At 46.7% G+C, this 27,506-nt stretch overlaps 3 protein-coding genes across 29 annotated transcripts in view; 1 reads left to right on the top strand and 2 right to left on the bottom strand.

The window, feature by feature from the left end:
* GON4L (gon-4 like) overlaps positions 1–27,506 on the top strand; it is a 240,991-nt gene that overhangs the window by 98,275 nt on the left and 115,210 nt on the right. For 3 of the 8 annotated variants that reach the window (XM_031658570.1, XM_031658544.1, XM_031658615.1), the window contains 3 exons: positions 2,404–3,031; positions 3,122–3,224; positions 3,956–4,105. The exons of 2 other annotated variants lie outside the window; for them this stretch is intronic. In XM_031658570.1, coding sequence (XP_031514430.1) covers positions 2,404–3,031; positions 3,122–3,224; positions 3,956–4,105 — 881 coding nt within the window. Of the gene's footprint in view, positions 1–2,403; positions 3,032–3,121; positions 3,225–3,955; positions 4,984–27,506 lie in introns of those variants that run through there. 3 more of the 8 variants (XM_031658515.1, XM_031658493.1, XR_004179950.1) reach the window with 2 other exon arrangements.
* Positions 4,431–8,783, bottom strand: LOC101021075 (misato mitochondrial distribution and morphology regulator 1). Of its 9 annotated transcripts, none has more exons than XM_017947769.3 (14): positions 8,519–8,628; positions 8,291–8,426; positions 7,729–7,798; positions 7,558–7,623; positions 7,239–7,312; positions 7,015–7,153; positions 6,742–6,859; positions 6,525–6,656; positions 6,271–6,423; positions 5,861–5,992; positions 5,603–5,787; positions 5,271–5,375; positions 5,071–5,180; positions 4,431–4,775 (listed from the first exon to the last, which is right to left on the bottom strand). In XM_017947769.3, the coding sequence occupies exons 1-14, from the start codon at positions 8,600–8,602 to the stop codon at positions 4,564–4,566; spliced, it is 1,716 nt and encodes a 571-aa protein (XP_017803258.3). In that variant the 5' UTR covers positions 8,603–8,628; the 3' UTR covers positions 4,431–4,563. The 9 variants fall into 9 exon arrangements, with proteins under 9 accessions (XP_017803258.3, XP_021786784.2, XP_017803262.3 ...); XM_021931092.2 differs by having other exon boundaries at positions 4,431–4,778; positions 5,104–5,180; XM_017947773.3 differs by having other exon boundaries at positions 5,104–5,180.
* DAP3 (death associated protein 3) overlaps positions 16,082–27,506 on the bottom strand; it is a 51,843-nt gene continuing 40,418 nt past the window's right edge. For 10 of the 12 annotated variants that reach the window (XM_021930743.1, XM_017947724.2, XM_031659134.1 and 7 more), the window contains 9 exons: positions 26,789–26,897; positions 26,080–26,172; positions 24,283–24,413; positions 22,930–23,010; positions 22,686–22,844; positions 20,339–20,398; positions 19,715–19,804; positions 17,540–17,657; positions 16,082–16,453 (listed from right to left, as the gene is read on the bottom strand). In XM_021930743.1, coding sequence (XP_021786435.1) covers positions 16,368–16,453; positions 17,540–17,657; positions 19,715–19,804; positions 20,339–20,398; positions 22,686–22,844; positions 22,930–23,010; positions 24,283–24,413; positions 26,080–26,172; positions 26,789–26,897 — 927 coding nt within the window. In that variant the 3' untranslated portion in view covers positions 16,082–16,367. The remainder of the gene's footprint in view (positions 16,454–17,539; positions 17,658–19,714; positions 19,805–20,338; positions 20,399–22,685; positions 22,845–22,929; positions 23,011–24,282; positions 24,414–26,079; positions 26,173–26,788; positions 26,898–27,506) is intronic. The other 2 variants (XM_031659036.1, XM_031659001.1) reach the window with 2 other exon arrangements.

Here is a 27,506-nt window from a genome sequence, read left to right as displayed (position 1 = left end):
GTAAAGATCCTTGCCGCTTGGCTTTGACTCTGGACTCTGGTGGTCTTCTTTGGGGAATAGAGGGTCTGGGCATAACAGAACAACATGGAGAAATCCCGTTTCTACTGAAAATACAAAATTAGCTGGGCGTGGCGGCGCATGCCTGTAATCCCAGCTACGCAGGAGGCTGAAGCAGGAAAATCGCTTGAACCTGGGAGGCGGAGGTTGTGGTGAGTAGAGATCGCACCGTTGCACTCCAGCCTGAGCAACATAAGCGAAACTCCATCTCAAAAAATCAATCAATCAAAATAAAATATCTGGAGCAGTAGCTGGGCAAAGGGGCACTCAGGAGGCTCGCGCCAGAAGATCATTACTTGAGCCCAGGAGTCTGAGGATATAGTGTACCACTACGGTCATGCCTCTGTAAATAGCCACTGCACTCCAACCTGAGCAAGATAATCTCTGTTATCTGTGAGACCTTGTCTCTCTCTTTTTTTATTTTTGAGATGGAGTCTCACTTTTGTCCAGCCTGGAGTGCAGTGGCACAATCTCAGCTCACTGTAACCTCTGCCTCCTGGGTTCAAGTAATTCTTGTGCCTCAGCTTCCCAAGTAACTGAGACTACAGGCCCCCGTCATAACATTCCACTAATTTTTGTATTTTTAGTAGAGATGGGGTTTCACCATGGTGGCTAGGCTAGTCTGGAATCCCTGACCTCAAGTAATCCCCGCCCTCGGCCTCCAAAGTACTGGGATTACAGGTGTGAGCCACCATACCTGGCCTGTTTTTGTTGTCGTTGTTGTTTTGAGACAGGGTCTCACTATGTTGCCCAGGCTGATCTTGAACCCTTGGGCTCAAGTGATCCTCACACCTCAGACTCCCAAGTAGCTGGGTTTACAGGTATGTACCACTGCACCCAATTGAAACCCTGTCTCTTAAAAAAACAAAATTGTTGGCTGGGCGCGGTGGCTCATGCCTGTAATCCCAGCACTTTGGGAGGCCGATGCAGGCAGATCACGAGGTCAGGAGATCGAGACCATCCTGGCTAACACGGTGAAACCCCATCTCTACTAAAAATACAAAAAATTAGCCAGGCGTGGTGGCAGGTGCCTGTAGTCCCAGCTACTCGGGAGGCTGAGGCAGGAGAATGGCGTGAACCTGGGAGGCAGAGCTTGCAGTCAGCTGAGATGGCGCCACTGCACTCCAGTGTGGGCAACAGAGCGAGACTCTGTCTCAAAAAAAAAAAAAAAAAAAAAAATTGTTGGAGCAGACATGCATGTGGGTTGACTTGGTGAGCATCAGGCAGGGTTTCTTCCTTTGGTGTGCCCCGAAGACATAGGCGGTCAGGACACCTTTGACCCAGAAGACCATCTCTGCAGGTCTGTGACAGCAAATCCTACAAGAGCAAGGAGCCCCATGAGGCCACCCAGAGCAGGACTGTCAGGACCACCAGAAAAAGAGAGATGCCTGTTTCAGGTGAGTGATCTGCCAACCCAGCCCTTCTGTTTCTCAGTCTCATTCTCCTGTACTCCAGACAGGAACCTCCATGAGCCTGGATAAATAGCCTTTACAGGGATGGATATACCACCTCTTTCACTGATGTACCCATAGGAAGCCCTTCTCCTGTTCAGGCTTTTTCTATCCTATGGCCTCACTCCTCTTGCAGAATTAAGAGTGCGTGGCTGGGGGCGGTGGCTCACGCCTGTAATCCCAGCACTTTGGGAGGCCGAGATGGGTGGATTACCTGAGGTCAGGAGTTCAAGACCAGCCTGGCCAACATGGTTAAACTCTGTCTCTACTAAAAATACAAAAAAAAAAAAAAAAAAAAATTTAGCTGGGCCTGGTGGTAGAAGCCTATAATCCCATCTACTCAGGAGGCTGAGGCAGGAGAATCCCTTGAACCCCGGAGGTGGTGGTTGCAGTCAGCTGAGATCACACCACTGTACTCCAGCCTGGGCAACAAGAGCAAAAATCCGTCTAAAAAAAAAAAGACTGCTACAAATTTCATGCGATTCAACATTGTCTTGTGTTTCTATTCCTAAAACTCTTCCCCCATCTCCAAATCTACTATAATCTACATCGTAAAGACTGGGCCATTCTCAGCTTTGGCAGTAGGACTTTATATCTTTGCAGAAGTGACATTATGCCCCCCACCTCCACCCAACTCTTTTATTATTTATAATTTTTGTAGTGATGGGATCTCACCATATTGCCCAGGCTAGTCTCAAACTCCTGGCCTCAAGCGATCCCACCACTTTGGCTTCCCAAAGTGCAGGCATTATAGGTGTGAGCCACCATGCCCGGCCCTCTTTTGTATTAGAATTTTTGCACAGTACCTGGCCACAGTGACCTATGGTAAATTCTCGTGCTTAGGTGCATCTTGATCCTGACAGTACCCTGAGATCCTTATTTTCCTCCTAAGCAGGATTGCCAGTGGGGGGCACTTTGCCGTCCCCTCGAGAAGTGACTCTTACAGAACGGCTCCTCCTGGATGGCCCACCACCTCATTCACCAGAGACTCCTCAATTTCCCCCCAAAACTGGAGCTGTACTGTACACTGTTAAGAGAAACCAGGTTGGGCCTGAGGTTCTCTCCTGCCCCAAGGCATCCCCCAGACTTCAGAAAGAGAGGGAGGGCCAAAAGGCAGTGGGTGAGTCAGAGGCTTTGATGCTGGTCTGGGATGCATCAGAAACTGAGCAATTGCCTGGTACCGTGGAACCCCATGCTTCCTTCCTGAGTCCTGTTTCCTCAAAGACCAGAGATGCAGGGAGAAGACATGTGTCCGGGAAACCAGACACTCAAGAGAGATGGCTGCCCTCAAGCAGAGGTAGGGTGAAGACAAGAGACAGGACATCCCCTGTCCATGAATCTCCATCAGGAATTGACACGTCAGAGACTTCTCCCAAAGCCCCTAGAGGGGGTTTGTCTAAAGACAGTGGAACACAGGGCAAGGGTCCAGAGGGGGAGCAGCAGCCAAAGGCCACAGAAGCTACAGTGTGTGCCAACAACAGCAAGGTCAGCTCCACTGGGGAAAAGGTTGTCCTGTGGACAAGGTAGGTAAGGGTGGATGACGTGTGTTTGGAAAAGAGCATAGACCACATCCATGTGGCTCCCTAGGGTTAATCATGATACCTGGGTTACAGGGAAGCTGACCGTGTGATCCTCACCATGTGCCAGGAGCAAGGGGCACAGCCACAGACCTTCAGCATCATCTCCCAGCAGCTGGGAAATAAGACACCTGCTGAGGTGAGTGGTAGTGGGGGTGGAGAAGACCCAGTAAAAAGAGGACAAGGTGGCCAACAAAGAGATAGAAAGGCCAAAGGAGGAGCTTTCACATCCAAGACAGTAAGTGGTTTTTGTAAAGGTCTGATCTAAGGAAAGGCTTGACTCATCAGGGTGGTAGTGGTTCTAGGACAGGAGAAAGGACACTGCATTTTGTCCTTCCTGTGGAAGCCCCAGTTTCCATTCTAGCTTTTTCTTTTCTTTTTTTTTTTTTTTTTTTTTTTGAGCTGGAGTCCTGCTCTGTCGCCCAGGCTGGAGTGCTGGCATGATCTCAGCTCACTGCAACCTCTGCCTCCCGGGTCCAAGCAATTCTCCTGCCTCAGCCTCCCGAATGGCTGGGATTACAGGCGCCCGCCACCCGACCAATTTTTGTATTTTTAGTAGACACACGGTTTCACCATGTTGGCCAGGCTGGTCTCAAACTCCTGACCTCAAGTGATCCGCCTGCCTCGGCCTCCCAAAGTGCTGGGATTACAGGTGTGAGCCACTGTGCCGGCCATTCTAATTCTGTTTTTAGGAGGCGTGTGACTTTGGACAAAACATTTAGCCTTTTGAGTTTCCTTAGCTATAATGACATAGCTCTCCCAACCTTGCTGTGTTGAATACATAAAAGATTTTGCAAATCAATATATAATGCTTCATAAATGTTAACATGTTACTAAGGATCAGCGAATACAGCCCTTCGTCTTTCTTAGGTCTCCCACCGTTTTCGAGAACTCATGCAGCTCTTCCACACTGCCTGTGAAGCCAGCTCTGAGGATGAGGATGATGCAACCAGTACCAGCAATGCAGACCAGCTGTCTGACCGTGGGGACCTTCTGTCTGAAGAGGAGCTGGATGAATGAGACTCTGGGAATACTTGGGTATCATCTACACAGGACCAAACCCAGCAGGTGCCCTGTCATTAGGCAGGAGAGTAGTTGTACTCTGCTTGTACAGTCCTTGCGCCCAGTTTACAGACCGGGAGAGGAGCCCAGGACGAGGACAAAGGCTGGAGGATGGAGTAGGACCCAGGGGCTCTGCCATCCTAGGCACCATTCAAGGTCTTTTATGAAGACCTTACAGATCTCCTCTGTAAATAGCATCGAGTGAGAGTGGAGCTCAGCTCCTTTCTCTACTTTTTTTTGGTCTGATGGCACATATTTATTGTTCTGTGGTCTAATCACAATGTTTCTAAATGTAAAAAGTGCATATGTTGGTGTAGCTAGTCCTGCGACATCGAGCTCCTCTGCACGAAGACACTGGGCTCCTGCATCCAGCTATTTTTATTGCACACTAGCTCCTCTCCCCCACACTGGGAACTTTAGTCCACGAGGCTGTCACCACCGTGGTAGCACTGGGCCAGGCTTTGTAGCTCCTGCAGGAGCTCTGCTACGTCATCGTGCTCCACTCCAGCATCCATGAAGCTGGCCCAGCGCCGCAAGTCGAGTTTGGTGAGGTCTCTGGCCAAGGCTTCCAGGGTCTGGTGCAGGGACGAAGAGGAACACAGTGCCCCAAACACTGGGATGCTCTCCACTGCTGAGGAGGGAGAGGAAAGAGAGACCTGTAGATGGATGATTATTCTGCCCTGGGACTCTATTAAACTGATAAGGAAGTCCAATCTTAGTAGACTTGATTGTAAACTCAACAAATTTGGTGTACTGTCCCCTTAGTACACCAGTACTCCAGAGGAAGAATGCTTTTCTTGGGAGCCATAGGGTGAATAAAGGAATGTTTAACTGTGGACTTTTTCAGCACTTTTAATCCAGGAACGGAGATAGTAAAAACTCTCCCATACTTGAAATCTCAGTTTTCTTTACCTCCTACATACCTGCTCCCTTGGGGAAACCATCCAGAACCATACCCTGTGGACTGCAGCTTGAGAAGAGGTGGGGGTAAGGAGGAGCCACCCTGCAGGGAGTCAGCAGCAGATGGGAAGAACTGTGGGAGCAGAGAACAGACGCTAAGCGCGTAAGAAGTCACAGGAGGGTTGAAGTTGGCAAGAAGGGCAGGAGCAACCGTTACACTGACCTCATGACTCTAGGCTGCTGCTGTTGTAAATACTGAGCCAAGACTTCTTCCCCAGTGGCACATGCGTGAAGGCAGGAGGGTGGAGGTGTCCCTGGGGTGAGCTGGCTGCCAGAACAAAGCCAAAACCACCATTAGGCTGTGGCAGCATGAATAAGAAACTAAGAATTCTTATGTTTTCAGGCCATCAGCTGGATCAAAAAAAAAATTTCTTTTTGCTTCCTTTTTAAGGGGTGGGGAGGGAACAATATCATTAGAATGTCCCAGAGAAATTAGGGGGAAAAGGATATGAAACAAAAATCTGACAAGGGTTCCTAAGGACCAACAGCTCTCACCTCGTGTGGCATGCTCTGTCTATACCCCTCAGCACCACTGACTGGGCAAAGCAACGTGTTCCAGAAGGCTCCCCACATGCAGACAGTGGGGTCCATGGGGTGGCTCCTCCAAACTGCATCAGGGAATCAGGAAGGGACTGGCCTGGAGCCAAGGGGAAAGGAATGGTTGCTCCTGCTGTCACCACCTAAAGAGAAGGAAGAGAACATGTTAGAGGACATTTTCTCAGCACTGACCCAACCCCTCACAAAGCTTCATACCTTTTTCCCACAGAAGCTCAGCATGTCAGCCAGATGAACCATGGAAACTGGAGAGGAACACAGGCGATAAGGAACAGTGACTGTGTCCAGGGCTGTAGCCAGGATGGCACTGCAGTGGAAGGGCAGAGTGGCCTGTAAGAAGACACCAAGAGGGGCACTTGGCCTCAGGCCTGGAAAAGAATGTGTGGAGGCAGAATATTAACACCAGAAAGATCCAGGGGACAAAGCAGGGGTATGTCTGGCCTCTGGCTGGACAAGCATAGGGCATAGGACAGTGTGATCTGAGAGGCCACATCACAGCTGAGTTCAAGCTCGGGCCTCAGGAACAGAGCCAGTAACAGACAGCGGCTGACTGGGAGTATGAGGAGGCCCCGTAGCCTGCTGCAGTCAGAACGAGCACCGAGACTTACATCGTAATGCAGGTAAGGGAAGTTGACAGGTGGCTCAGGTCGCAGGCCCAGGCTCCCACCCAAGGACAAAGGACAGACGAGAGAGCTGTGAGCAGTCAGGTGTACGAGACCAAAAGCTGTGTTTAATAGACGATAGATGTTTCTCTGGGCCTCCTGGTGAAGAAAAAGTAGTTTGCATTAAGCAACTCTCCCCCTGGGATTCTCATTTCTCCCTCCCCACCGTGTGACTGCTTACTCCTCCAAGTTCCACTCACCCCACGATGGTAGGGACCAGGTAGCAGGCCCCATGTTATTCCCCGCCCTGAATATTCATCTTGTAGCAGCTCTGCCGCCTTCGCGCCTACCCCAGAGAAGCCATCGTGCAGGTCACACAGGATCTGGAAGCCCTGAGCGGAGGTGAGTAATGAAAAATAGTTAGGGAGTAGGATGAGAAGAGCTTCTACCCTGGAGTGCACGTTGCCACGCCGCTACCTGCAAGTAGTCACATTGCTCCACGTAGAAGTGCAGCCTGTCCTCCAGCTCTTCCTGGTACTTGGGTTCCTTTAGGACACTTTCCCCTTGGCCAAAAGCTTCCAGCCGACCTGCTTCCCTGCCACAAGTAAACACAATCCAAGACTTACATCTCTTCCCTCAGCTCCTCAACCTCTTGTCCTGGGGGAGGGCAGGGAAGATGGCCTCAACAGCCTCATCCTGCATTGGTGGGGACCCACGTTTCTTGCCTCACAGCCTTTGGGGTCCCCATACCCATCATGGTTGTACTTCTGAATCATACAGATGCTCCGGGGATGGAGATGGACTCTGAGGAAGTCTGACCAGACCCTGATGCTGGCCTCTGTAGGGATAAGTGGTTTTGGAGTTGTAGCGGTGGTGAGTGGTGGGGAACCTGAAGACAAGCAGAGGAAATGTACCTTGCTCCACGTTTCTGCTCTACCCAGACCCGCATCCATCAGTATCTGGAGAAGTCTCACCTTTGCCATTGGGAATGGATTTGACCCTCCAAACACCATCACTACTCAGCACTCCCTGGGAAGGGTGAAAAAATCTACATTTAGTTCCCGGCAGTTTAGAGGTAAAGGTTGGTTCATCCTTCTTGAGTTGGCTGGCCACACCGCACACCCTCCTTTCTGTTCACCGAGTCGTGGTCCTTAGGAAAAGAAGTGCTTTTTCCCAAAATATCATTCTAAGACATTTAAAATGATTAAAATTCCCTTTTACCTGCCCCTATGGAGGCCCTCGGGTTGTAGCACTGGGTTAAAAAGTTCAGGGCAGAGGCCCTCACCTCTGTACTCAAAGTCCTGGAGATAAGGGTTCTTGGGACAGAGTTCCTCTTTGTGTGTGGTGAGCTTTCCCTGCCTGAAAGAGATTGGAGATTGATCAAAGAAACCGCACTCTGATGAGTTCTCCTGCGTTCTATGTACATACATGTTCCCCACCCTTATCCACACATCAATTACACACCATGCTATTGCAGCATCCAACTGTTTGTCCCTGTAGAGTCCACCTTCCTCTTTTAGGGAGCTCAAACTACCTGTACAGAAATAACAGAGATAAAGTTAGGTCAAAGCCTGGGGCACCCTCCCCGTCTAGCCAACCTTCCTCTGATCACCTGACAACCTGCTGTCACCATCTCTCCAGCACTTGGCTCTTCCAAGCTTTCTGGGATATACACTAGTTCGGGCAGGGGAACCTTGGCCTAGGAGAATCCAGATTCCATGTTTCCGTTCTCAGCTTAGTCATTAGCTGTGGAACGGGGGCAACAACCACATCCAAGGGTCCGACAGGAGTGCTGTAGTTCAAGTCCTCTGTCTCTAGGGCCTAGCAGCCTATTCCCGAGATGGCTCTTGAGCAAAATAAAGTTTTGCCGTCCTGCGCCTCTCGGGTGTTGTGTGCATGCTGTGCTCAGCTCATCTCCGGTCCTGGAGCTCGGTAAGGTGCGAGGGTCTGGAAGATAACGGCAGCGCAAGGACTCGGCTCGCGGAAGGGAAACACAGGGCACGGGCTGACGCTGCCACCACCTCACCCTTCAGATTCATAAGGATGAGTCGCGGCGTGCAGGTATCCTGGCCGTGCAGCGTCCGGCCCGTACGATACAGGACATCGGGGCACAGCTCTCCCGGCGACTCCTTGGCATCGGTTGCTCGGCCCAGCGCAGCATCCTGGGGAAGCAGAGAGGACGAGGCAGGCCGGCTGAACGTCAGGGCTGTAGATCCCGAAGGGCTCCTCGGGGGCAGCTACCGGCCGACCTCACCTGCTGGTTCCACCAGTGCGCGCCCACGAAACCGGCAAAGTGTCCCAACTGCAGTGTGAGCACTTCCCGGGCCCCGCCCGCCATACTGCGCGGCTCCCAGGGACCGCAGCGACCCAGCCCCGGCGCTCGCTGCTCCTAGCCGATTGGCTTAGCAGGCGCGTGGGCGGGTGTCATTCTCGGCGACCTATTGGTCCGCAAACACATCCTTTTCTATTGGAGAAACGAGTCGCCAATTCCTGCCTCTTCCTAGACGTGGCCCAGTCCGGCTTCTCTGTGGTTGCCTGCGAGGGGCGGGGTCCACGGGCCACGCCGTTGCTCCTGCTCCACGTTGGAGCGGGCTGGGAGCTGCTTCCGCCGCTGAAGGGGCCGCCCGGTCGCGGGCCGGTGGCTGATAGCTCCCCGGGCAAAAATAAAACCTCGCCAGAAAAGCGGAAGCTCCCCTAAAGCCTCCCATGCCCTCTGTCTTCAGATGTCACGCGGATCAGGACTAATACCCTGTGGACTGGCCTAGCTATCATATCTCTATCATTTACATGTATTTATCTGTCTCTGGTATCTAATACCTTATGTAAATAGAGTCTGTATCTGTTGGTGTCTTTTGTTCAATATGGTTTATGTAATTTATATTTTTGCGTATATCTATATTTTTCATCGCTGCACCACCACTGATCTATTCTAAAGAAAGAATATATTGTGCTGATAATAGCTTTTAGGATTGTTTCCTATTTTGGGCTCTTAGGCACTATGATTAACATCCTTGTGTATATTTATAAAGATAAAGCAAATATTGGCCCAGCGCTAAGCCTCATGCCTGCATTCCCCGGTTTTGGGAGGCTGAGGCAGGAGGATCGCTTGAGTCCTGAAATTCCAGACTGGGCAACCTAGTGAGACACCCGCCCCCGACACCCTATAAAATAATTTTTCAAAAAGCCAGGCAGCTCACATCTGTAGTCCCAACTGGAGGCTGAGGTGGGAGGATTGCTTGGGCCCAAAAATTCAAGGCTACAGTGACCTATGATCACACTACTGCACTCCTGTCTGGGTGACAGAGCGAGACCCTGTCTCAAAAAAAAAAAAAAAAAAAAAGCCAGGCGCGGTGGCTCAAGCCTGTAATCCCAGCACTCTGGGAGACTGAGCTGGGCGGACCACCTGAGGTCGAGAGTTCTAGACCAACTTGGCCAACATAGTGAAACCCCGTCTCTACTAAAAATACAAAAATTAGTTGGGCATGGTGATTGGCACCTATAATCCCAGCTACTCCGGAGGCTGAGGCAGGAGAATCACTTGAACCCAGGAGGCGGAGATTGCAGTGAGCTGAGATAGCACCACTGCACTCCAATCTGGGCGACAGATCAAGACTCCGTCTGAAAATAAAAAATAAAAATCTGAGACTCTCTTGTCTATTCTGAGCTCTTTGTAATTCCACATTTATTTAGTCTTATTTGTTTATTTAGAGACAGGGTCTCACTCTCTTGCCCAGGCTGGAGTGCAGTGGTGCAATCTTGGCTCACTGCAGCCTCAACCTCTTGGGCTGAAGCAATCCTCCCACCGCAGCCTCCCACGTAGCTGCAATTACAGGCATGGGCCACCACACTGGCTAATTTGTATTTTTTGTACTTATGGGGTTTCACCATCTTGCCCAGGCTGGTCTCAAACTCCTGAGCTCAAGCGATCTGCTCACCTCGGCCTCTGAAAGTGTTGGGATTACAGGTGTGAGGCACTGTGCACAGCTACCATTTCACTTATAAGTATGATGTGGGCTGAAAAGTTTCTGTAGGTACTCTGGCAGTTTAAGGAAGTTCTGTATTCCTGTTTTGCTAAGAATTTTGGTCATTAATAGATTTGAATGTTTTTTCAGCTTTCTCCGCACTGAGATAATTACATTATTTTATCCTTCCTTTGTTGCACTAATGAATACTTTACATCGTCTGATTTTCATGTAATACTATCTTGCATTCCTAAAATTATCCCAAACTCATTTATGTTGATTATCCTTTTAAAATATTGGATCTGGGTTTGGCATAGTGGCTCATGCCTGTAATCCCAGCACTTTGGGAGGCTGAGGCAGGTGGATCACCTGAGGTCAGGAGTTCAAGACCAGCCTGGCCAACATGACAAACCCCCTCTCTTCTAAAAACACAAAAATTAGCCAGAGTGTCGTTCTGTCACCCAGACTGGAGGGCAATGGCACGATCTCAGCTCACTGCAACCTCCACTTCCCAGGTTCAAGTGATTCTCCTGCCTCAGACTCCCGAGTAGCTGGGACTACAGGCACGCGCCACCACACCTGGCTCATTTTTGTATTCTTAGTAGAGACAGGGTTTCACTATGTTGGCCAGGCTGGTCTCGAATTCCTGACCTCGTGATCTGCCAGCCTCAGTCTCCCAAAGTGCTGGGATTACAGGCGTAAGCCACTGCACCTGGCCAATTTTAATATTTTTAAATATTTAATATTTTTTAAAAATATTTTTTTGAGATAGGATCTCACTTTGTCACTCAAGCTGGAGTGCAGTGGCACAAACACGGCTCACTGCAACTTCGACCTCTTGGGCTCAAGCCATCCTCCCACCTCAGCCCCCCAAGTAGCTGGGACTACAGGTGTGCGCCATCACGAATCCAGCTAATTTTTGCTTTTTTTTTTTTTTTTCTTGAGACGGAGTCTCGCTCTGTCACCCAGGCTGGAGTGCAGTGGCGTGATCTCAGCTCACTGCAACTTCCACCTCCTGGGTTCAAGCAATCTCCCTGCCTCAGCCTCCCGAGTAGCTGGGATTACAGGTGCCTGCCGCCACGCCCAGCTAATTTTTGTATTTTTTAGCAGAGACAGGATTTTGCCATGTTGGCCAGGCTGGTCTTGAACTCCTGACCTCAGGTGATCTGCCCGCTTTAGCCTCCAAAAGTGCTGGGATTACAGAGGTGAGCCACTGCGCCCGGTCAATTTTTGCATTTTTGGTGGAGATGAGGTTTCACTATGGTGCCCAGGCTGGTCTTGAAGTTCTGGGCTCAAGGAATCCTCCTGCCTTGCCCTCCCAAAGTGCTGGGATTACAGGCCTGAGTCACCGTGCCCTGCCAGCCAGTATTTTCTTTTTCTTTTTCTTTTTTTTTTTTTTTGAGACGGAGTCTTGCTCTGTCGCCCAGGCTGGAGTGCAGTGGCCGGATCTCAGCTCACTGCAAGCTCCGCCTCCCGGGCTTACGCCATTCTCCTGCCTCGGCCTCCCGAGTAGCTGGGACTACAGGCGCCAGCCACCTCGCCCGGCTAGTTTTTTTGTATTTTTTAGTAGAGACGGGGTTTCACCGTGTTTGCCAGGATGGTCTCGATCTCCTGACCTCGTGATCCGCCCATCTCGGCCTCCCAAAGTGCTGGGATTACAGGCTTGAGCCACCGCACCCGGCCCAGTATTTTCAATGTACAAAATTTTTGTTTAAGTTTGTGTTTAGTAATTTCACAATCGTTTAATTTGAATTTCTCAATTCCATTCTGATTTATTTTCCTGACCAATGGGCACATCAGAAAAGTATGTTTTTATTTCCAGACATGTGAGTTTCTACTTCTCTTTTTGTTACTGGTTTCTACCTTAAATTGTATTAGAATCAGAGTACACGGCTGTATGATTTAAATTCTTTGAAATATATTGAGTTGGTTTATGGTCCATTGTCAGTCAATGTTGAACAGGTTCTTTATGTGTTTCAAAAGAAAGTACATTCAGAAGTTTTGGGATTTGATAGGTGGAAGGTGAGGCCAGAAAGGCAGGTCCACTCTATATAACTTCTATTGAAAAAGATCTGCGAGGCGGGGCTCAGTGGCTCACACCTGTAATCCCAGCACTTTGGGAGGCTGAAGTGAGCGGATCACCTGAGGTCAGGAGTTTGAGAACAGCCTGGCCAATATGGTGACACCCCGTCTCTGCTATAAATACAAAAATTAGTCGGGCGTGGTGGTGGGCAACTGTAAGCCCAGCTACTAGGGAGGCTGAGTCAGGAGGATAGCTTGAACCTAGGTTGCGGAGGTTACAGTGAGCCAAGATCATGCCACTGCACTCCAGCCTGGGCAACAGAGCGAGACCCTGTCCAAAAAAAAAAAATATATATATATATATATATGACTAAGTGGACCCATGGACCCATGCAGTCCAAAAACGTTATTGTTCAAGGGTCAACAATAATGACCTGATGTATTTTCTACTTTGCAGAACAACAGATGCTTATTAAATAATATGTTTATTAAAGCATTATTTCATAATCTTCTGCCTTTCTAGAGGCTTGGTGATGTCCAAGTTCAGCTTTAGGCAACTTCAGTTGCTCTCTCTCTGTCTTCCTGGGTTAAAGAAAAGGATGACTGTAGTTAGGCTATTAAAAATAAAGTAGAGGCCGGGCACGGTGGCTCACGCCTGTAATCCCAGCACTTTGGGAGGCTGAGGCGGGCAGATCATGAGGTCAGGAGATCGAGACCATCCTGGCTAACATGGTGAAACCTCATCTCTACCAAAAATACAAAAAAAATTAGCTGGGTGTGGTGGCGGGCATCTACAGTCCCAGCTACTCGGGAGGCTGAGGCAGGAGAATGGCATGAACCCCGGGAGGTGGCACTTGCAGTGAGCCGAGATCGTGCCACTGCACTCCAGCCTGGGTGACAGAGCGAGACTCTGTCTCAAAAACTAAAATAAAATAAAATTAAAATAAATAAATAAAGTATATTACGTGAATGTAAAAGAACTTCTACCCAAAAAAAAAAAAAAGTTGTTTGGGGATTCAATTTTTAAAATTACTTCCATTAGGACAAGTGTTAATCATGCTACTCAATCTATTATTATTTTTTTTTTGAGACACAGGCTCGCTCCGTCGCCCAGGCTGGAGTGCTGTGGCGCAATCTTGGCTCACTGCAAGCTCCGCCTCCCGGGTTCACGCCTTTCTCCTGCCTCAGCCTCCCGAGTAGCTGGGATTACAGGCGCCGGCCATCGCACCCGGCTAATTTTTTGTATTTTTAGTAGAGACGGGGTTTCACCGTGTTAGCCAGGATCTCGATCTGCTGACCTCGTGATCCGCCCGTCTCAGCCTCCCAAAGTGCTGGGGTTACAGGCGTGAGCCACCGGGCCCGGCTCTTTTTTTTTTTGAGACGGAGTCTCGCACTGTCACCAGGCTGGAGTGCAGTGGCGCGATCTTGGCTCATGATGTTACTCAGGCTGGTCTCAAACTCCTGACCTCAGGTGATCCACCTGCACCACCACACCTGGCCCTCTTTTGAATTTTTATTTGCAATTTTAGATCTGTCTATTGAAGGTAGCATTGTGTTTGGGTGCATTAGGTCTTCCCAGAAACAGACGATGGGGTTATAGGCTGGCCAAAGTCATTCACGCTTATACACCCAGCAATTTGGGAGGCTGAGACAGGTGGATCACTTGAGCCCAGGAGTTTGAGAGCAGCCTGGGCAACATAGTGAGATCCCATCATTATTTTTTTTAAAAAAAATCAAAATTAGCCACAAGTGGTGGTGTGTGCCTGTAGTCCTAACCACTCGTGGAGCTGAGGTGGGAGGATTGAGTCCAGAAGGTCGAGGCTATAATGCAGCCTGACATTCCAGCCTGGGTAACAGAGAGACCCTGTCTCAAAATAATATTTTAAAAAAACATAAACTTTAGGTCAGTTTCCCTTTTTAATTTCCTTTTTGTTTTTTGAGGCAGGGTCTTACTCTGCAGCTGAGGATGGAAAGCAGTGGCATGATCACGGCTCACTGAAACCTCAAGCTCTGGGGTTCAAGTGATCCTCCTGCCTCAGCCTACCAAGTAGCTGGAACTACAGGTGCCCACCACCATACCTGGCTAATTTTTGTATTTGTTGTAGAGCCTAGGCTTCTCCATGTTCCCCAGGCTGGTCTCAAACTCCTAGGCTCAAGTGATCTGCCCACCTTGGCCTCCCAAGGTGCTGAGATTATAGGCATGGACCACCGTGCTTGGTCAGTTTTCCAAAAAACCTGCTGAAATTTTGATAATGATTGCATTGAATCTATAGGTTAATATGGGAATAACTGCCATCTATTGAGTACTCCAATCAATGAACATGGAGTATCTTTCCATTTAGATATTTTAAATTATCATCAGGAATATGGTTTCTAGTGTACATTTAGCAGTTATTTTGTTCAAATTATTTATTTATTTAGAGATTGGGTCTCACTCTGAGGTTTTGCCATATTGCTTAGCCTAGGAAACCAACCTACACTCTGTCTCTACCGAACACTAAAAAATTAGCCAGGTGTGGTAGCACACACCTGTGGTCCCAAGTTACTTGGGAGGCTGAGGCGAAAGGACTGATTGAGCCCAGGAGTTGGGGCTGCAGTGAGCTGTGATCATGCCACTGCCCTCCAGCCTGGGAGACAGGGCAAGACTATCTCTTAAAAATATATAAATAAAAAATATATTATATATATACAAATATATATAATATATATAATATATATACATTACAGGACCCAATATTATGAGTAATATATATTTTCACACACAATATATAATATACAACATATATTACTTTGATAGTAACATATCACTATCAAAGTAATATTTCTTTTATCAAAGTAGTATATAGTATAATACACAATATATTAATAGTAATACTAATATATTCATAATATATACATATAATATATATACATATGTGTATATATAGAGTATCACACAGGCTGCAGTGCAGTGGTGCTATCTCTGCTCACTGCAACCTCCGCCTCCTGGGTTCAAGCGAGTCTCCTGCCTCAGCCTCCCGAGTAGCTGGGATTAGAGGTGTGTGCCACCACCCCTGGCTTTTTGTATTTTTAGTACAGACGGGGTTTCACCATGTTGGCCAGGCTGGTCTTGAACTCCTGACCTCAAGTGATCTGCCCACCTCAGCCTCCCAAAGTGCTGGGATTACATGCATGAGCCACCAAGCCCGGTCATATATATATTTGTGTAGATTTGGTAACAGAGATTCCTTTTAGAAAAGCACTAGGAGAAAGGGAAGATAACTGATTTTCCATTATTGTTATTCCTCATACCTATGCAGGATTCCTTCCAGGACCCCACTTCCCCCAGGTAGCAACATCCTTAGATGCTGAAGCCTCTCATGTAAGACAGCACAGTGTACTTTATTTTTTTGAGAGGGAGTCTTGCTCTGTTGCCCAGGCTGGAGTGCAGTAGTACAATCTCGGCTCACTGCAACATCTGCCTCCCAAGGTGAAGCAATTCTCCTGCCTCAGCCTGCCGAATAGCTTGGATTACAGGGGCATGCCACCGTGCCCGGCTAATTTTTGTAGTTTTAGTAGAGACAGGGTTTTACCATGTTGCCCAGGCTGGTTGCAAACTCCTGAACTCAAGCAGTCCGCCCGCCTTGGGCTTCCAAAGTGCTGGGATTACAGGCATGAGCCACTGTGCCCGGCCAGCTGTGAATTTTGACATGCTGAATTCCATAAAACCTCAACAGAACCACTGGAAATTTCTGTAGAATTGATCTCTTCTGACCTGCAACAAGTGGAATATCAGAGAAATGCAACTTGGCCAATCTAAAGACTCCTTCCATATTATTAATCTAACACAACACTTTAGAAAGGTATTTTATTTTTTAGGAAAAGAGCCACAGTTATCTTAAATGTGAAAAACCACATCCAATAAACCAATAGAAGTTTCAGGAACAAGGGAACATCTTATTGTCACGCATTCACAGTGAAACCCATTTTAATGCAGGTCTAGAGCCAACTGCAGTCCTGTCCAATCCCCTAGGTACAAGGGCCTGGCTCCTCTTCCTGTGTACTGCCCAACTTCCTCATCTCACTAGGTCCAGACAAAAGCAGATGTCCACCGTCTTCCTCACATGTTGTGATCGTGGCTTAGAGGTAGGCACAGTGCCGCTCCAGCAGCGAGGGGTTCGCGTTACTTAGGAACAGCAGCTCTTTTTTCCCTTCTTCTGTAGGAGCTAAAATGGAGACAAACACAGGTAAGTGGCAGTTTCCTGCTGCACTGTGTTCCCCAGGAAATGGTGTAGTCAGAGGCTACTATATCCAAATTACGTTCTGAGGTAATTATCATCTCCCAAGAAATCTTACTTCTAGACCCTTACCCCAACAAGCTACTCTTCTTTTGTATGCATTATTTCCTTTTCTGTGTCTACTCCTCCAATCCACCATGGAGCTCTCCTTCCACTCCAAGAGTGTCTTCTGGACGTCAGGATTTTGTCACATCTCCCAACTCTTAGAAATCTGTCCATTGTGTGTCCCAACTTAACATGCTGCAGTTAGTCTTACACTCTTCACTGTACTCCTTTAATAAGCTATTCCAATTAGTACTTTTTTTTTTTTTTTCTTTTTTCAATAGAAATAGGGTCTCACTGTATAAACCAGGCTGGTCTCAAATTGCCGACGTCAAGTGATCCTCCCACCTTGGCCTACCAAAGTGCAGATTACAGGCGTGAGCCACTGCACTCCAATTACTATTAACTTTCTATTATCTAGTGATAGAACAGCCTTAGCTTTTCTTCTATATCCCCTCTCATATTCAAAGGTGAGGTCAAGGGCAAATAAATGAACAGCTGGAATGCTTTCAGTCAGAGTAGATGAAATATGGTGCTGAAGTTAATTTCTGTACATCTACTAGGACAGGTGTGGCAAAGATTTACTTAGGTGCTGGAGTAGCCCTCGTGCAGTATGAATTATTCTGTGGGTGTCCCAGAATGAATCTCTCAAGTGAAGTCTGTTGAATGAATAAATTCATTAAGGAGAATGTGGCAGGAACCCAATTACCTGGAAACTCTGCCCAGTGGATGGAGTTGGTTTTGCTCCCTTCTTTATCATGAAACATTTAGGGATAAAATCTCTTTTGTAAATTAAACCATAACAACCTTCCACCCACCTTTCTGTACCATTTATCAGCCAGAAAGAAGTCAAGATAAAGGATAAAGTACAAATTAGAGGCTGTTGTTGATGGAAGAAGAGATCAAGGCTCTGATTGAGTGGGATTCTACTGTGATCACAAAGCCCTGATAGGAAAAAACTAAATGATGGACCTTTCTCATGTTGAAGCCAATTGTTTTCCAAATAATACTGAATACAACTTTCAAATTCCTTTGGGTTATAGTTGGAAACCAGGATGGGAATAAAGGGATCCAGGGCATCAAATCCTTCCTGGGGAAGAAAAAGGATCAGGAAACATATTAGTTAAGGGACAAAGCACCAGACAAACTACTTAAGCACTTTGAAGGCAAAGTCTTTGTTTTTCTTCTATGTAACTCTACTTCTCATTCTCTGGCAACATTGCCTGATACAGGATTCCACATATGGTGTCTGGCTACTCGTGCTCTACGCGGCCACAGATACTATATCTATATATGTATTTTTGAGATGGACTCTCACTCTGTCGCCTAGGCTGGAGTGCAGTGGCGCAATCTCGGCTCACTGCAAGCTCTGCCTCCTGGGTTCACACCATTCTCCTGCCTCAACCTCCCAAGTAGCTGGGATTACAGGCGCCCGCTGCCACGCCCGGCTAATTTTTTTTTTTTTTTTGCATTTTTAGTAGAGACGGGGTTTCACCATGTTAGCCAGGATGGTCTCAATCTCTTGACCTTGTGATCCACCCGCCTCGGCCTCCCAGAGTGCTAGGATTACAGGCATGAGCCACCATGCCCGGCCTGAAGCGAGCAGTTCAAGACCACCCTAGGCAAAAACATAGTTAAGACCCTGCCTCTAAAAAAAAAAAAAAAAAAAAAGACAGACAACATTCAGCGTGGTTGGGTATGGTGACATGTGCTCAAGGCTACAGTGAGTTATGATGGTGCTACTGCACTACAACCTGGGTGACAGAGTGAGACCCTGTCTCCAAAAACATAATGATCGGGACATGTTAAAAGGATATAGAAGCAAGTTTGAAGGAGCTTTTTTTTTTGCTGTTGTGACAGGGCCTCACTCTGTCGCCCAGGATGGTGTGCACTGGCAAAATCAGGGCTGACTACAACCTTGACCTCCCGGGCTCAAGCGATCCTCCCACCTCAGTCTTCAGAGTAGCTGTGACTACATGTGAATGCCACCATGCCCAGCTAATTTAAAAATTTTTTTTGTAGAGGTGGGGTCTCACTTTGTTGCCCAGGCTGGTCTCAAACTCCTGAGCTCAAGGGATCCTTCTGCCTTGGCCTCCCAAAGTGCTGGGATTACAGCTGTGAGCCACCATGCTCACAGGAAGGAATTTTTTTTTTTTTTTCTTGAGATGGAGTCTTGCTTTGTGGCTCAGGCTAGAGTGCAGTGGCGCAATCTTGGTTCATTGCAACATCCGCCTCCTGGGTTCAAGCGATTCTTCTGCCTCAGCCTCCCAAGTAACTGAGACTACACGCACGTACCACCACGCCTGGCTAATTTTTTGTATTTTTAGTAGAGATGGGGTTTCACCGTGTTAGCCAGGATGGTCTCGATCTCCTGACCTCGTTATCCACCTGCCTCGGCCTCCCAAAGTGCTGGGATTACAGGCATGAGCCACTGCACCCGGCCAGAGACATGACAACTTAATGTGACACATTATCTGGGATTTATTTTTCTATAAAAGATACCGGGATAACTGGCTACATCAGAATTAATTCCACTAATTAGGTATAAGTATGACATCAATGTCAATTTTCTGACTTTGATAATTATGCTCAGGGTATATATTAAAGTATCTTTATTTATATGAATGAGACATTATTTGGAGACAAAGAAGTGTTAAGACCAGGCACTGTGGTTCACGCCTATAATCCTAGCACTTTGGGAGGCTGAGGTGGGCGGATCACTTGAGGTCAGGAGTTTGAAACCAGCCTGGCCAACATGGTGAAACCTCATCTCTACTAAAAAAAAAAAAAAATTTAGCTGGGCGTGGTGGTGGACACCTGTAATCCCAGCTACTTAGGAGGCTGAGAAAGGAGAATCACTTGAACCCAGTAGGTGGAGGTTGCGGTGAGCTGAGATTGAGCCATTGCACTCAAGCCTGGGTGACAGAGCAAGTCTCCGCCTCAAAAAAAAAAAAAAGCAAAGAAACTCTGGAGAAAGACAGACGGCTAAAGCAATTATGATCAAGTTAATATTTTGGGAATCCAGGAGAAGGGCATAAAGGAATATGATTTTTCTCTAAGTCTGAAATTATGTCAAAATAAATAGATTAATAAATACTTTTCTTTAGACAGGATAACAATCTAAGACAAATTTTCGTTTGACTTGACCTTTCCCAGCAACTCCTGGGGCAGATAGGCTTTCTGGGGCTTAAAGAGAGACCCAGTCTGGCTCAAAGTCGACACAATGGCACCACCATGCTGAAAGAAACGAGAAATGGCTGAACTGGAAAAAGTTGAAAAGGATAGAAAACTGCAATTTAATCATCTGTAAATGTTTTTTTCTTTCTTGGGCATACAGTGTTACAAAAGTATGGTCTAGCACAGTTAAATGGCAACTAAATTGGTTATTCCAGCTTTGGCTCTGACAGTAAACTGCTGCCTGATTTTAATTTACCATGACATATGTGTGGGTCTCAAACTCTTTTCCAAAGACCGTAAGGAAATACAAAAACACTTTAAATGTCTACAAGCAAAATAAAATTAGGCCAATATTTAAATAAAATGGTTGTGAATAAACTTACTCCAGTTAAGTGGAAAGATTATAAACCATATACATAGATTTTAATTCAGACCTTATTTCTAACTTGGTACAGATACAGGAATTAAATAAGACATAATAACTTACTGTCCATAAAATTAGAGACAGTAAAGTACTAGCAATGAAATAGGAGAACATGTTTAAAATGAAAATACATTTCTTTCTGAAATGTGTGAGGTATCATATACACTTACCCAATCATTTTTCGTCATTTTCCTTAAGTTGTGAACAAGTGCTAATTCCTCTGGGGCAATCTGCATATTGGACAGAAAGAGATAAGAGATCATCACGTGCCTTTCCCAGATGTCCTCCTGAAATAACTGACAATTTTTTTGTGTTTTTTTTTGTTTTTCTTGACAGAGTCTTGCTCTGTCACCCAGGCTGGAGTGCAGTGGCGTGATCTCGGCTCACTTGCAACCTCCGCCTCCTGGGTTCAAGCAATTCTCCTGCCTCAGCCTCCTGAGTAGCTGGGACTACAGGCAGATGCCATCAGCACCTAATTTTTTGTATTTTTAGTAGAGACAGGGTTTCACCATGTTAGCCAGGATGGTCTCGAACTTCTGACCTTGTGATCCGCCCACCTCGGCCTCCCAAAGTGCTGGGATTACAAGCATGAGCCACCGTGCCTGGCGACAACAATTTTTTTAAAACCCTCAACTAAGACATAATTGTATACCTGAAGGTACTCCCTCTGGGATAAGCCACATAGCCTTTGGCCTCAGAACTGCCATGCTTCTGGAGATTAACAACAGTCACCGAGAAAAACACCCACTACCCCAAACCAGCCCCATTTTGATGCTTCTGATCTCCTCTGCTTAGACCATCTAGCCTCATTTTGAAAAAAGAATCAAAAGATAAAAAATTAGGAAAGAAAGAAAACATAGCTTCTGCTGTCATTCTCTTTCCACAATATACTCCCTTAGTTTTTTTTTTTTTTTTTTTGAGGAGCTGAGTCTCAAATCTGCTCGCCAGACTGGAGTGCAGTGGCGGATCTCAGCTCTTGCAAGCTCCGCCTCCGATTCCGCGCCATTCCTCCTGCCTCAGCCTCGGTAAGCTGGGACTACAAGCCAGCCACCTGCGCCCGGCTAGTTTTTTGTATTTTACCCAGTAGAGCGGGGTTTCACCCGTGTTAGCCAGGATAGTCTCGATCTCTTGACCTCGTGATCCGCCCGTCTCGGCCTCCCAAAGTGCTGGGATTACAGGCTTGAGCCACCGCGCCCGGCCACTCCCTTAGTTTTCAATGAATAGTGGAACTCTTGGCATTACCTTCTCCTCTGTTTCCATTTTACTGTTTATCTTTTTTTTTTTTTTTTTTTTTTGAGACAGAGTCTCATTCTGTTGCCCAGCCTGGAATGCAGTGATACCATCTCCACTCATTGCAGCCTCTGCCTCTTGGGCTCAAGCCATCCTCCCATCTCAGCCTTCCAAGGAGCTCGAGCTACATACAGGTGCAAACCACCATGCCCAGCTAATTTTTTGTGTTTTTGGTAGAGACAGGGTTTCACTGTGCTGCCCAGGCTGATCTCAAACTCCAAACTCCTGGACTCAAGCAAACCACCCATCTCGGCCTCCTAAAAGTGCTGGGATTACAGGCATCAGCCACCACAGGCCTTGCTGTTTATCTTCATATATATATACATGCATATATGAATATGAGTATATGTGTATATATGCACATATGAATATATGCGTATACATATATGAATATATGTGTATGTGCAGATATACATGTGAATATGTGCATATATACGCAAACACATATGTGCACATACATATGTATATGTGCATATACACATATATATATGAATGTGTGTGTGTGTGTATATGGAGTTTTTTTGACACGGAGTTTTGCTCGTTGCCCAGGCTGGAGTGCAGTGGCGCAATCGGCTCCCGGGTTCAAGCGATTCTCCTGCCTCAGCCTCCTGAGTAGGTGGGATTACAGGCATGCGCCACCATGCCCGGCCAGTTTTTGTATTTTTAGTAGAGACGCGGTTTCACCATGTTGGTCAAGCTGGTCTCAAACTCCGACCTCAGGTGATTCGGCCGCCTCAGTCTCCCCAAGTGCTGGGATTACAGGCATGAGCCACTGCGCCCAGCCATATATATATTTTTTAAGAGACAGGATCTCACTCTGTCACCCAGGTTGGTGTGCAGTGTTGCAATCATGCCACATTACAACCTTGAACTCCAGGGCTCAAGTGATCCTCTGGCCTCAGCTTTCCAGTAGCGGTGACTACAGGTGTGTGCCACCATGCCTGGCTACTGGCTAATTCCTTATTTTTTTAGAGGCAGGGGCCTTGCTATAGTGCCCATCCTAGTCTTGAACTCCTGGCCTCAAGTGATCCTCCCACCTCAGCATCCTGAGCCACTGGGATTACAGGCGTGAGCCACTGCACCCAGCTGTTTACTGTTTATCTTACTTTAAATATTCCTAGGGCAAGAAAACATATTGTATGGTCTACAAGGCTAAGACCCAGCCTCCATACTGATGGAACCAGAAATCAGAGAAAGAATATCGATAGAGACACCCAGTTTTCCTACCGGGCTTTTATCTTCTCTTTTCAGGGTGGTTCTTCCCCAAAGAGCATTGATTCCATCCACGGCCACCAGGAGGTGAAAAATACCCAAAGAACTTTGCCTCTTTAGCTCTTTCAGCACAATTCCAACTGCATCTGTGGCGTTCCTCACCCGTGTGATGCCCTATTGGGAGAGACAGTGGATTGTAGTGCTACCAGAGGCCTTCTCTTGTTATTGCATGTTACACATTCAGTGTCTTTTCTTATACCTGTTCAACCACTTCTCCCAGAGGACTGCCTTTCTCAGTGCTTTCTCTCTTATTCCAGACATACTTCTCTTGAACTTTTATCTAAAAGCAAGCAAAGAAAATAAAAACCAAAAAAAGGCTACTTGGCCTAAGGGTGAAACCATCGCTTGAAAAGGTTGGAGGCTAAGGTTAATAGGAGTTCATTTTAATCTATTGTTCAGGTTCTGTAAGAGTGAAGTGAATGCTTTGTTTTTTTTTTTTTTTTTTTTTTTTTTTTTTTGAGACAGAGTTTCGCTCTGTAACCCAAGCTGAAGTGCAGTGGTGCGATCTCAGCTCACTGCAACATCCACTTCCCAGGTTCAAGCGATTCTCCTGCCTCAGCCTCCTGAGTAGCTGGGATTTCGGGCGTGTGCCAACATGCCTGGCTAATTTTTGTATTTTTAGTAGAGATGGGGTTTCACCATGTTGGCCAGGCTGGTCTAGATTCCTGACCTCAGGTGATCTGCCCACCTCGGCCTCCCAAAATGCTAGGATTACATGTCTGAGCCACCATGCCTGACCTCTTTTTTCTGTTTTTTGAGACCATATCTCACTTTGTCACCCAGGTTGGAGTGCAGTGGCGCTATCTCGGCTCACTGCAACCTCTGATTCTCAGGTTCAAGAGATTCCCCTGCCTCAGCCTCCTGAATAGATGGGCCTACAGGCGTGCACCACCACGCCCAGCTAATTTTTGTATTTTTAGTAGAGATGGGATTTCATCATGTTGGCCAGGCTCATCTCGAACTCCTGCCTCGGCCTCCCAAAGTGCTGGGATTATAGATATGAGCCACAGAACCTGACCAAAGTGAATGCTTTCTAATCCATTTCTGCTTGGAGTCTTGAAAAAACATACATAAAGGGATTCACAGTGAAAATGTCAAAAGAATGGCATCTGCATTTTTTAACAAGCTCTTAGGTAATCTGCTATACCCAGAGTTGAAGGCCCTGGTCTAGACAGGGTATCAAGAATCCTGGGAGTAAGAGAAGAATTTTCCAATACATTTCTGGTTCCTAAAAAGATCTTATCTGGAGAAAATCATGTAGTTGGAAATGTGCTTGTGAGGGATTGGAGGCTGTACCTTGACAAGTCAATGAATCAACCGAATTTCACTTTGCTACCCACAAAATGGGAACAACTTACTGTTGCCTATTTATTTCACATGGATAAATGAGTTTCAAGTTATGAGTCCACTGTGAGCAAAACTTACAAAAAGAAATTAAAACTGATACAGATATTTCAACTCCAGTATCAGTTCTCCATAGTCTATTGGTACTCAGGGCACAAAGAATCCATATAAGGACTACCAAGCACTCAACTTCTGAGAGTCTAGTCACCTGGTTCAAGAAGCGCTCATTTGTAGTTTTGAAATTCTTCAGCCAGGTTGAAGCCTCTAAAGGTTGATCAAAGCGCTGTTTGTTGTAGTTGGACTGCAGAAGATCCTGACAATTTTTCACCCAAAGATGAGCTTTAAAAAAAAGAGGCAGAAGAAAACAAGCCACGCAGAAACTGTATTCAACTCGAAATATTCCAGCCTCTTTTAAGTTATGGGAAATGACTTTAGTTTCTCATATATATTTCTTTTCTTTGGTTTTTTTTTTTTTTTGAGACGGAGTCTCGCTCTATCGCCCAGGCTGGAGTGCAGTGGTGTGATCTCGGCTCACTGCAAGCTCTGCCTCCCGGGTTTATGCCATTCTCCTGCCTCAGCCTCCTGAGTAGCTGGGACTACAGGCGCCCGCCACCTCGCCTGGCTAGTTTTTTGTATTTTTTAGTAGAGACGGGGTTTCACCGTGTTAGCCAGGATGGTCTCGATCTCCTGACCTCGTGATCCACCCGTCTTGGCCTCCCAAAGTGCTGGGATTTCAGGCTTGAGCCACCGCGCCCGGCTCTTTTCTTTGTTTTTTGAGACAGCCTCTTGCTCTGTCACCCAGGCTAGAAGGCAGGATGTGATCACAGCTCACTGTAACCTTGAACTCCCAGGCTCAGGCGATCCTCCTGCCTCAGCCTCTCAAAGTCTGGTGCACCACTATGCCTGGCCTTGTCAGGTCCAGCTTAGACTAAACATTATCATTAGAATCAATATATAAATCATACCAAGTGAATTAAATGCCACTTCTGCTTACTGGCAGGTTTGAAAGGTAAGTTAGAAAATGTGGATGTTACTATGCAAGCAGGGTTGTTTAAAAAAGAAAATGTGGATGCACACAACATTGAACACAAAAGAGATAAATGCAAGTTTTGACAATCCACACTGACGACTCTAGAATGCTGATAAATAGTAAAAGGCTCTCTGGGTACTCAGGATTGTTAACTGATGGCAAAACAAAAACAAAAACAAAAACAAAAAAACAACAACAAAAAACTCCATGGTGACCTCTAAGGCAGGAGTTTATGCTCATGGGTATTAAATATCAAAAGAAGGACTGCTTAGCATCAAAGACTTCAGGAAGCTTTTACTCCAATTTCCTTTTGTCACATTGACTTCACCTTGTAACCTGCTTGGCAATAATATCACGAAGAAATCATGATGGATGAGCTCAGACTGCTCTGGAGCAAAGGCTTTTTTTTTTTTTTTTTTTGAGACAGGGTCTTGCTTTGTTGCCCACGCTAGAGTATAGTGGTGTGATCACAGCTCACTGCAGCCTCCTCCTGGGCTCTAAGCAATATTCCGACCTCGGCCTCCCAAAGTGCTGTGATTATGGGTGTCAGCCATTGTGACTGGCAAAGCCTTTTCCTTTAGCTAGGAAAGTTAAAGCTGAGGCCGGGCGCAGTGGCTCACGCCTGTAATCCCAGCACTTTGGGAGGCTGAGGCAGGTGGATCACCTGAGGTCAGGAGTTCAAGACCAGCCCGGCCAACATGGTGAAACTCTGTCTCTATAAAACTACAAAAACTAGCTGGGCGTGGTGGTGTGGAGGGCACCTGTAATCCCAGCTACATGGGAGGCTGAGGCAGGAGAATCTCTTGAGCCTGGGAGGCAGAAGTTGCAGTGACCTGAGATTGCACCACTGCACTCCAGACTGGCCAACAAGAGCGAAACTCCATCTCAAAAAAAAAAAAAAAGAAAAGAAAAAAGAAAATACAGTAACAGGATAACTAAACCTAATAGACAGAAGAAACAACAGGAAGTTCTCACCATCTGGAATATGTAGTATCAGCCAGTCCTGTTTTGCACAGAAATGAATAACATGGCAGAGACTGAGGGTTTTTCCTGTTCCCTTCTCTCCATCTAAAGTATGTGTTGTTAAAGAAAACATGACTAGAAGGATCATTTGTACTGTGAACAGTAGTTACGCTTTGTTTTGTTTTGTTTTTTCAGACAGGGTCTCACTGTCTCCCAGGCTGGAATGAAGTGGCTTGATATCAGCTCACAGCAACCTCCACTTCCCGGGTTCAAGCGATTCTCCTGCCTCAGCTTCCCAAGTAGCTGGGATTACAGGTGCATGCTACCACACCCGGCTAATTTTTTGCATTTTTAGTAAATGCGGGGTTTCGCTATGTTGGCCAGGCAGGTCTTGAACTCCTGACTTCAGGTGATACGCCTGCTTCGGCTTCCCAAACTCCTGGGATTACAGGTGTGAGCCACAGTGCCTGGCCTCCATAGTACTTTTTTTCTTTTTTTTTTTTTTTTTTTTTAGTAGAGACGGGGTTTCACCGTGTTAGCCAGGATGGTCTCGATCTCCTGACCTTGTGATCCGCCCGTCTCGGCCTCCCAAAGTGCTGGGATTACAGGCTTGAGCCACCGCGCCCGGCCTCATAGTACTTTTTTTCATTTCTTCTTTTCCCTTATTTGAGGGTTGAGAAAGCATTGGTTTATGAGGGTCTAAGCAGGCAGGAAAGGATACACAGAAGATATCGTACAGCCGGATAAGCAAAATTGGTGTTTTTCAGGTAATGCAGAAGTTCTAGGGCTGGTTTCCTTACCATCAGGCAAGCTTCACTGAGTGTCTTCACCTGATAAAATAGGAAAGGAAGGAGTGGGTGGGGTGTGGAATTTCTAGCCAGTTCTTGGTATACATACTCTGCCAAAAGTGGCAACCAAGACCATCAAATTGCATGCCTCTAATTTATTCGGTTAGGAGAAGCTGGGTTGGTACTGAGTTTGAAAATCTATCCATATAACTTAGCTAAAAACTGAAATACATTATTCCGCACTAAGTAACATGATAGTCAGCTTTTGATTATTCCTGTTACTGAAGCATATATTCTATCGCAGCTAAAATCTACAAATAATTGATATGTCTCATGACAAAATTATGTATACCACTTAGGGCCACTGTAAATATGGAAAGCATATAGAAAAATGCTTAAAATTTCTGACACAAGTTAATAATTCAATAAACATTAACTTTTTTTTTTTTTTTTTGAGACGGAGTTTCACTCTTGTTGCTCAGGCTGGAATGCAATGGCACAATCTCGGCTCACCACAACCTCTGCCTCCCGGTTCAAGTGATTCTCCCACCTCAGCCTCCTGAGTAGCTGGGATTACAGGCATGCACCACCCGCGCCTGGCTGGCTGTATTTTAGTACACACAGATGGAGTTTCTCAATATTGGTCGAGGG

The sequence above is a fragment of the Papio anubis genome, chromosome 1 (genome assembly GCF_008728515.1).
Source record: "Papio anubis isolate 15944 chromosome 1, Panubis1.0, whole genome shotgun sequence".
NCBI classification, from domain to species: Eukaryota; Metazoa; Chordata; class Mammalia; order Primates; family Cercopithecidae; genus Papio; species Papio anubis.
This window is presented reverse-complemented; position numbering and strand designations above follow the sequence as displayed.